Source organism: Charadrius vociferus, unplaced genomic scaffold (assembly GCF_000708025.1).
Source record: "Charadrius vociferus isolate BGI_N301 unplaced genomic scaffold, ASM70802v2 scaffold136, whole genome shotgun sequence".
NCBI classification, from domain to species: Eukaryota; Metazoa; Chordata; class Aves; order Charadriiformes; family Charadriidae; genus Charadrius; species Charadrius vociferus.
The window spans coordinates 1443783-1452756 of NW_009648960.1; the positions used below are offsets into that span (position 1 = coordinate 1443783).

The 8974-nt window shown below is 49.7% G+C and overlaps 1 protein-coding gene across 1 annotated transcript in view; it reads left to right on the forward strand.

Moving 5' to 3' along the window:
* The window catches only part of MREG (melanoregulin), a 21705-nt gene that overhangs the window by 3328 nt on the left and 9403 nt on the right, over positions 1 to 8974 (forward strand). Inside the window, exon 3 of the mRNA XM_009887592.1 lies at positions 1736 to 1895. Coding sequence (XP_009885894.1) covers positions 1736 to 1895 — 160 coding nt within the window. The remainder of the gene's footprint in view (positions 1 to 1735; positions 1896 to 8974) is intronic.

The window sequence follows — 8974 nt, forward strand, 5'->3', positions numbered from 1 at the left end:
ATCTATGTGCTGGAGCTCCTTTAGCATCTTTTTTTTATGGCTTGGCATCATGACTAGAACTCCTGCAGTGTTATCTGAGGTTTCACTGGATGGGTTCCTTGTGAAAGGAATGGAGTTTGTGTGGCAAATAGAATAAACAGTGGGTTGTTCTAAAAAGAAGTCAGTAGGGATTGCCACAGGATGGCTGATGAGACTATTGGGTAAGGCTGAAAATATTTCTCCATTTGTGTTGTTCTGCTCAAGTATCTGGACATCTTGATTAGAAACATTATGGAAATCCTCTGCTAAAAGTTGTCCTGGCAGAATTAAATAACCCTATAAAAAAATGCACATCCCAGTAGCAACATAAAGCCATAAACCACAGAACTGCTGCCAGTGCAGAGAAAAGCTCAGTGGGGACAACCTTCCCAGAAGTTGATGCTCTGCTTTGCTGACCGCTAAGCAAACAAAGCCCAGAGTTCACAAGCAGGCTAAGGACGTTTCCATCCCCAAAATAAAGATGGGGCTACATGTCCTTTCTGCATATTGGCACACAGGTCCTTGTGCTGCTCAGTGGAGCACTGTATCTGTCAGGCAGGAGCTGCTAGGGTGGATTTTCCTCTATGGGGATTGCCTCCTTGATTTGGTAGGGTTTGGCTGCTGGGGAGAAAACAGAGGGGTCACACAGGTTGCGGAGGTGTGACCTCTGGAGAGCATCCAGTCCAACCCTTGCTCGAGCAGGGTCAGCTGGAGCAGGTTGCCCAGGACCACGTCCAGATGGCTTTTGAGTGTCTCCAAGAATGGAGACTCCACAACCTCTCTGGGCAACCTGTGCCAGTGTTCACCCACCCTGGCAGTAGAATATTTTATTCTTATGATTAAAGAGAATTTCTATATTTCAATGTGTGTTCTGTCATGGGGCACCACTGAGAAGGGTCTGGCTCTGTCTCCTTCACTCCCTCCCATCAGGTACATATACACATGGATAAGATCCCCTCGAGCCATCTCTTCCCCAGGCTAACTAGTCCCAGCTCCCTCAGCAGAGGTGGTATGTGTTTTGTCCGAAATAAAACCATGCCCAACGGCACTACCTTTGAGGAGAAGATGGGCAGAAGCTGCTTCTTTGGCCAAGAGGCAAGGGAGAAGCTTTGCACACAGCTGTCCCCTTGCTTGCTGCTCAGGGCATGCCCCTCTGCATGTGAAGTCTCCCTGGGGACAGATCGTGCCTCTGGGATCTTGGCACAGCTGCAGGGTTAGCCGGGCAGAGAGAAAATACACTCTGGAGCCACTGGGGTTTTTGAGTCTTAGTTAATTAGAACTGTTCCTACGTTAAGCTTGGAAAGGTTGGGGGTGCTTGCACAGTGTTTGGGGTAGGAAGGCATGATGGGCATCAGGGCAGGGGTCTGTAGGAGTGATAGGGAGATACCACCTTTCATCCTTGCAGATGAGTGCTCACAGTTCCTCCATCTTAGCTGCTCACATAATATCTGATGTCTTAAGCAAATTTGTGCATCTGATGTCTTTCACGGCAGCACTGCCATGTTTGAACTGTGTCTTGCGTGGTCAGGATGTGTGCTAAGGTAAAAAACTCTCTGTCTTCCCATTCCCTGCTCCTCCTCTTCCTTCCCTCTCCCAGGCAGGACATTGGGCTGCGAGAGGGGTTGCCACAGCAATGGGCACTTTACCCTGAGAAGGTAAAAGGAGGCAGCATGAAGCTGCAGTAGCTAACGCTGCCTCACCTCTCCCCTCTCTGCAGTAACAACAACCCCTACGCCTCCTTTGGAGCCACACTGGCACGAGACGAGGAGCAGAACCTGTGGAGCACCCCACATGACGTGACCCACACAGAGGCGGATGACGACCGGGTGCTGTACAACATGATTGTGGTCAGGAACCAGCTGGACAAGGACTCAGAGGTGAGGCGGTGCCATTCCTCACACTCAGTTACACTGTGGACCAAGGCTTGGTACTTTTGCCAGATGCTTTGGCAGTGCCTTTATTTAGGCACCCATTAAGCTGCTAGAAGGACCCCCAAGATCCCCAGCGTGGCTCACGTAGGCATCAGGTCCTCCCATCTGCTCCATCACCCTTCAGATTTTATTCTATATCTGGTGTGGCTGCATCTGTAGCCATCTCGTCCCTGGGAAGCTCAGGGATGTCTCTGGCGGCAGAGCCGCCCTGAACTGGGGTGCATGATGTCCCACAAGCACCTCTACCACCACCACCTGCAAACGTGTAGCACTGGGACCCCCAGTGCAATTTCCTAGCTTCAAATGCTGTTTTGGTTTTTTTTTTATCCCTGATTTGACCTTTCTGTGATCAGACTGGCATTAGCCCTGCCTGCAGTGGCTTTTCCCTGGCAATGGCAGCACCTGAAGCTGAGCTGCCGAGCTGCCGCTCCAGTGACACGTCAAGTTAAATACTCCTCTAATGGGCTGTACGGCAATTACCAAGAAGCGGAGAACTGGCACAGCTCTTAGCACAGAAGGGAAAAATCATTGCTGTTACATAAAGGCTGTTTCGCAGCCCTGATTTCCTTTGCTAAAGCACTTCTACGCAAAGGAGATTTCAGTAGCCTGATTAGGAGTAGGCTGTAGCAAATAGTGACACATTTTCCCCTCTCTGATTGCTTTTAAGACTTCAAAATGTTTACAGGAAAGCCTGGAGGCTTCACATTTAATTTCAACATGATCCCATTTCATCCAAGAGACTGCAAGACTATAACTCTTCCTCCTGTGATAGTCCCTTTAAACCACAAACTAGCTCAGCTTTCATGGGAAGCCTTAAACTCCAGAGGTACAGCTGAGATCAAAATTACAATTTTTAGAATTTAAAATGAGATAATGCAATCCTAATGTATCCTTGTTGGACAGAATCCCCATTTAATTGTGGGGTTTTTTTTTAGTGGGGATTGAATTAATCAGGGTGTTTGCAATGGATGGGTTTGTAACAACATTTTCAGGGCTGCATGTAACCTTTACAGCTGTGGCAGCTGTTGCAGCTGTAACTGAAGATACCCTCTTCCCTCCCCACCACTGCTTCCTCTATCTTGTGATTGCTTGTCTTAGAGAAGACAGGGAGCTTCATCCAGCCCAAATTGGCTGAAGGAAATGAGGACAACCCTGTTTAGGGGGCTGCGCCTGTCCTGGGCTCTTCAGAGCTAGGTGTACTTCACAGCATAATGAGCTTATAACGAGCCCTTTCTTTGGTGGAAGCTCATAATTTTAGCCAGCATCCAGTCAAGTGGCCTTTTAACTTGATTTAGGGCTCCCTATGAGGCAGACCTCCTAAAGGCTATTATTATTTATAAAAGAGTATCATAAATGGATGGGATGCCAAAAGATGGCTCCTTGGGCAAGGGAGCGTCATCCTTGCTCAGGTTGCAGAGGAGAGCATCAGTGATGGGTGAGCAAGAGAGCGCTCCTGCACCTGCTTCTCCTAAATCCAGTGTGCCCGCTTGCCCTAAATCCAGTGTGCCCGCTCGCCCTAAACCCAATGTGCCTGCTCGCCCTAAATCCAGTGCTTTCTCTCTGCCTTCAGCATGCCTGTAGGGTATTTAGCAGGTCTCTGCAATCACCATGCCTGCCAGTGAAAAAAGGAAAGTATGGGGCATGGGGCTTCTTCTCCACAATGAATGTAAGATCACATACCCTAGGGGTTTTTTTTAGGCAGTGCAATTAATAAAAAAGCCCGAGGAGTACAACATCAGGCTGACTTTGCAGAAAGCCAACGCACGATACTCTTGATTTGAATTATGGCAGAGTGCCCTTTGCAGCTATTGATTTCCAGCCTCCCTGCTGCCTCTCTTTTACAGCTAGGGAAACTGAGGCACGGCATGTAAGCCTGGCCAGCTGCTGCAGTTTCCAGCTGCAGCTCCTTCTGGGTGGCAGGACAGGGAGGGACTTGGCCGGCAAAGCCAACATTCCTGCATTCGGCCCTGGGTGCCGAAATCTCTTCTTACTCCAGTGAGTGTTTAAAACTAGGCCAGATTGCATTGCCCTCCCCTCCTAATGAGACTTCAGCCCTGAGAGAGAGAAAAAAAAGTGCAACTGCAAAAAAGCACTGGGCTGCAAAAGCCATAATCTGCTTTGGGAGCTGCTCTGCTTCCAAAGTCCCTGGGGAGAGCGTGCGGATGCTGTAGCACGGGGGACAGAGGAACGTTTTCTTGTTTATGCAGCGGACAAGTGTTACGAGACCGTAAGTCCTTTTTTTCTCTTGGTTACAACTGGACAGAAGGAGAACTATTCCCTGTATCTCTACTCCTTCATTTAGCAAAGAAATTTTGGCGTGCTGTGCATTTACTGTCTGCTTTGCCATTCCCACCTTTGTCTTCTTGATTTCCTAGCACAGGACTTCGGAAGGACCCAAAGAGCAGGTCGCTCTACGTCATGTGTGCTTTATCTGTATGGCATCTCTGCCTCAATCCAGTATCGCGTTTTTCTTCATCTGCCTAACCCACTTCTGCTTTCCTAGGTATTTTCTTTGTTTTTTAAATGGTTGTTCACATAGTGATGAGGTGCTGTGAGCTAGGACAGGAGAAGTGGTGGGCCAGGATGCAGTGGTGACATCAGGACGGTGCTGGAGGTCAGTGGGCATGGTCCGTGATGACTCTCTTCTGGCCTGGTCACCTCTGCGCCATGGATCGCTGTGGATAAATAAACCAAACTGTATGCGAAGGGCCAGACGCTCTGACACCAAATGCACCCTGTAGCTCAGTCAATTTTCTGCATGTTAGATCATTCGTGGTGAAGCTGCCGGCAACTCACAGTGTTGGTGTCCTCCCTCAGGGTCAGTCCCTTGCTCCCGCCATGGGGCTAGACCCACACCCAATCCCTGCGGAGCCATTTCTTCTCCCTGCCCCCTCCCAATTGCCCTGCTCTGGGAAATTTGGCAGCACCAGCCCAAACTTGGTGTGACCTTAGCTTGCGTAAGGATGGCAGGGCTGCTCCACCCTGCTCCTCGCTGAACCAGGGCAGCAAGCTCTTCAAAGCAGGCACTGGGACATCCCGGGTGCGCCCTGTTTCACTCCCACTTGCTCGTCCTGCTCAGTGCTGTGTTCTGGGAGTGATGGCTCAGGGGGCCCTTGGCCGTGGCGGAGCTCGCTGGAGCACCCAGCAGTTGCAAAACCCACCGTGCAATAGGTAGATGAGGCACAATTCGCTGGAGCCTCCTAAAACTGTGAGGACTGAGCAACTTGCACCTCTGCATTTCTCTCTGCTTGGGACCGATGAGCATGGTGTGCTTGGATGCACTTTTGGAAGTGAAAGAGGAGGGTGTGCTCAGAGAAAACCAGAAAAGCCGTAGCTGAAGGGCTGGCTTAAGGGGGCTGGTAAAGCCGATGCAGCCTTTGGAGATCAAAGCTGTCGGCAAAGCTTTTGAAGGCTGGGGTCAACTTTTCAAATATGGAAAAAAATGATTCTTTTCCTGCTCCTGCCCTGCAGCATCATCGAACCTGTTGTGGCATAAAGTAAAACCCCAAATCTGGAGGTGAAGTGAGGACCTCTAGGAAAACAGGATGTTATTTAAGGTGCTGCATAGATACAGGCCAAGTCACTGTTCCAGCACGTACCCTGCTAATGCGGAGAAAAGCGGAAGGGGAAGGGGGACCACTGTGCCTCCAATGTTAACAGCAAGCGCTGGGCTTATTTGGCTTATGTACATGCTGTGGCAGATGCCCCTCTCCTCGAGGACCAGTTTGTGGTGGCCCTGGCGCCTCAGTGTCCTCTGATGGGGGGCATGGAGTTACCCAGCCATGGGCAGAGAGCCTGAGCTGTTGCACCAATACTGGCTTCAGAGAAGGAGCCAGGTTTAGGGCAGCTGCGCCATGGCTCTGTGAACAGAAACTAAAGGTGGGTTTTTGCATTGTGACTGAGGAAAACCCACTGTTCTTATGGCTCGTTGTAAATGCAGTGTTTCTTATTCCCTTGGGGAAGGTGGGGTCCTAAACTCTACTAGCAAAGGCAATTCCTCAGCCTGCATCTCTGCTGAGGGCCTGGCTAGCAGAGCTGCGCTGGCATGATCCTCCTGGCAAGCCCATTAGCGAGCTGACAAGGCCTATTTTTCTGCTTCCTCCTGCTCTCCTACAGGATTATTCTTTTTTAAACACGTTACAGAGAAGGTCGGTATTGTGACATACTGTTGCTGGGGCATAGAGAGGTGATGGGATTTTGCTCAGGGTTGGGGATTGTGGTCGGGGAGCCCAGAACTGTCCCACTTAATACATATGGAAAATTATTTCTGAACTCTTGCATGCTTCTCTTAAAACTGAATCCAATTTAAACTTATTCTAAGATGAGATGTTAGATGCTGGTTCAATGTGTGTGTGTGCATCTAGAGTTTGTATTTGCTCCGCTGCTTCCAGTGCGGCCAGTCACTGAGCCAGAGTGGGAGCATCCCTGGATGTGATGTGGTACCTGCCTGTACTGGTATTTTGCAGTCTTTCCCTGATAACTCTGTTTTGACCTCATTTCCAAAATAACTCTTGAACAGAACGGTGACACCAATTGCTTTCAAGGGAATAAAGGAGAAGGTTTTGGTAGATGATTGCTTTGGCAAGATGAGGGAAGCTACCTACTAATTAGGAAATTTCCATATGAGCAGGGATGAAAAGTTGGAGAGTGCTTGCCTGTTCTCTTGGCATATTTTTTCCCAGAGCTCTCAGTTAGGTACCAGCCTGGCTTATATTTCATGCCCAGCATTTCCTCACTTCCATTTGGCATTTGCAGATTTAGCATAGCACAGTAGAGAGTCCAGGGAGGTATTCTAGGTAAATAGTTGAAGGGCTGAGCACTCAGAGGAGAGAGGCAGCAGGGTTTCCCTGCTGCTCCCGGGATATTCTTGACTCATGCATAAAGGGTTTTCTCAAGCTCCCCCAGTATGTTGTGCCTTGCTGCGTAGGTTTAAAAGGGCAAAACTGATTGCATAAAAAAGGGCTGGGAACTGCAACCTGATTTGGTTTCCTGTGATTAATTCAGATTTTGGCAAAAGGGTATTTTTCTTAAAGGATTGATTTTGAATGCATCACTGGGATGTCCCAGACCTGTGGAAACAACAAGGGGTTTGGTGAACAGCAGACTCCTGCTGTACTTCCTCAGTACTGTGTGCGAGAAGGCTCCTCACCACTCCAGCAGTTACATCGAACTTTGCAAGAGAGAACAGGGAGTGGAGGTGCACAGAAGATGCAAAAAGAAGCTAAGTTTGGGAGCGAGCTGCTTGTCCCAATGCCTGCATACGGGCTCGGACACCTCACAGGAAGGGGGTCCAGTGGGGAGCCAGCCCAGGGTGAAGCGCAGAGGGCAGCCTGTTCTGGCCTCGCTCTGCCCAGGACTGCCCAAGGACTGGCGTGCCCCGTCCTGTGGCTGGCTGGTGCCCAGGTATGCTGCAGTGGTCCCTATCAGAGCAGCAACAAGGGCTGAGGGAGAGCGGGGTTTGGCGCGGAGTCCCGGCTGCCTGCCCTGGGGCTGCCCGGCAGCGGGTGCTGAGCCTCGTGATGCTGCCCTGCTCCCTCCACGGGTCACATCTTGGTGACTCATGGGATGCACATGGGGAACACCCTCCCCAAAGTCTCTGATGTTGCCCATTCCTATGCAGAGACACAGGCAGGACTAGCTTTGCTCTTCCTCTGCCGTGTAGTTAAAGGGAGATGCTTTTTAGATTAATTTCTGGGATGGAAGGTTGCTCTGAACTTTATTTCCCTAATTAACGCAACACAGAGGACAACCCCCTGCCCACAGCATTTAGGATGTCTCTGCTACAAGGAATCGCTGGGGAAAACTTGGTGTTTTCAGAGGCTTATAGAGAACAGGGCATGAGTCCCTTCAAGAGCTCAGCCTGGAGCTGCTCATCCTCACCCTGATAACCTCTAGTCTCTAGTTTCTTTTCAATGATTGGCACCACGTGCAGCATCCTCCTCCCAGATTTCTCTGGAGAAACATAAACACATCCAGCTCCACGCTCAGGCAAAAGAAATATCACTAAAACAAGAGGTCCCCCCCTGGCACCACTGTTAAGCATAATTTTCTGTACCAAAGCTGCTCCTTTGCACACCGCCTGAATTCTTCAACAACAGGGCACTGTTAGATGTCCTCTGGGATTAAATATGTACTGCATTCACTTCCATAATGCAACTCAGTAACTATGAGATACAAGAAAGCCGTAACCTAGATTCCCTTAAAACAAAAATAGACAAGGGAAAACACGCTGGTGTTAATCCAGAGAAAATCAGGAGCAGCTTCCCTGCGCGCTAAGCGCTGCTCGCCATTTAGCTTAGCAAGGAGTCTGGCTCGCTACCACAGGGGTAAATCCCCGCAGCCCTGGGAGCTGCTGCCAAGTGCCAGCAAGCCACGTTTTGGGGAGAGGAGCATCTTTCCCACCCCACTGGCTTGCTAATTCAGGAGTGTGAAGCACATCTGGAATCACAGTGGCTGTGTTGATCGATTATGTGCCTTAAAGCACTTGTTTATCTCCACAGGAGGGCAGAGACACGCAGCTTATTTCCCCACCAGTGTGCCCAGACTGATTTGCTCTCCTTTCTGCTTATACCATGGGGTCACGAGCAGGCTGAGAGGTTTCCGAGGGATCCCTGCCAGCAGGGACCAAGGCATCATGCAGCCTTTATTCTCTTTGTTTAAAACTCTCAAGGTTGCAATAAACTTCCCACAAAGCTTCATTTAATTCAAATTCAAATAATATGCTATAATATGCTTCATTTCTTTTTCACTGTGTTGTGGTTTGGGCCGGACTTGCCACTGAAACGAACTCAGTTCCTAGCTACAAGCTGTTGTCACAAGGGAGAGTAGTTTTGTCCCTGCCTCCCTTTTCGAGCGAAGGGCTGAAGAGGCGATTTGATGCCTTGCGCTGGCAGCCAGGTGCCCTCCTGTGCCAACAGTAAAACTGCAGGCAAGAGAGAAAGGGAGCTCTAAGCGGCAAAGCTAGCTTCTTGCAAGCAGCAACACAAAGCTAAAAAGGAAGGGGATTTTGCTCTCTGGGAGGATGA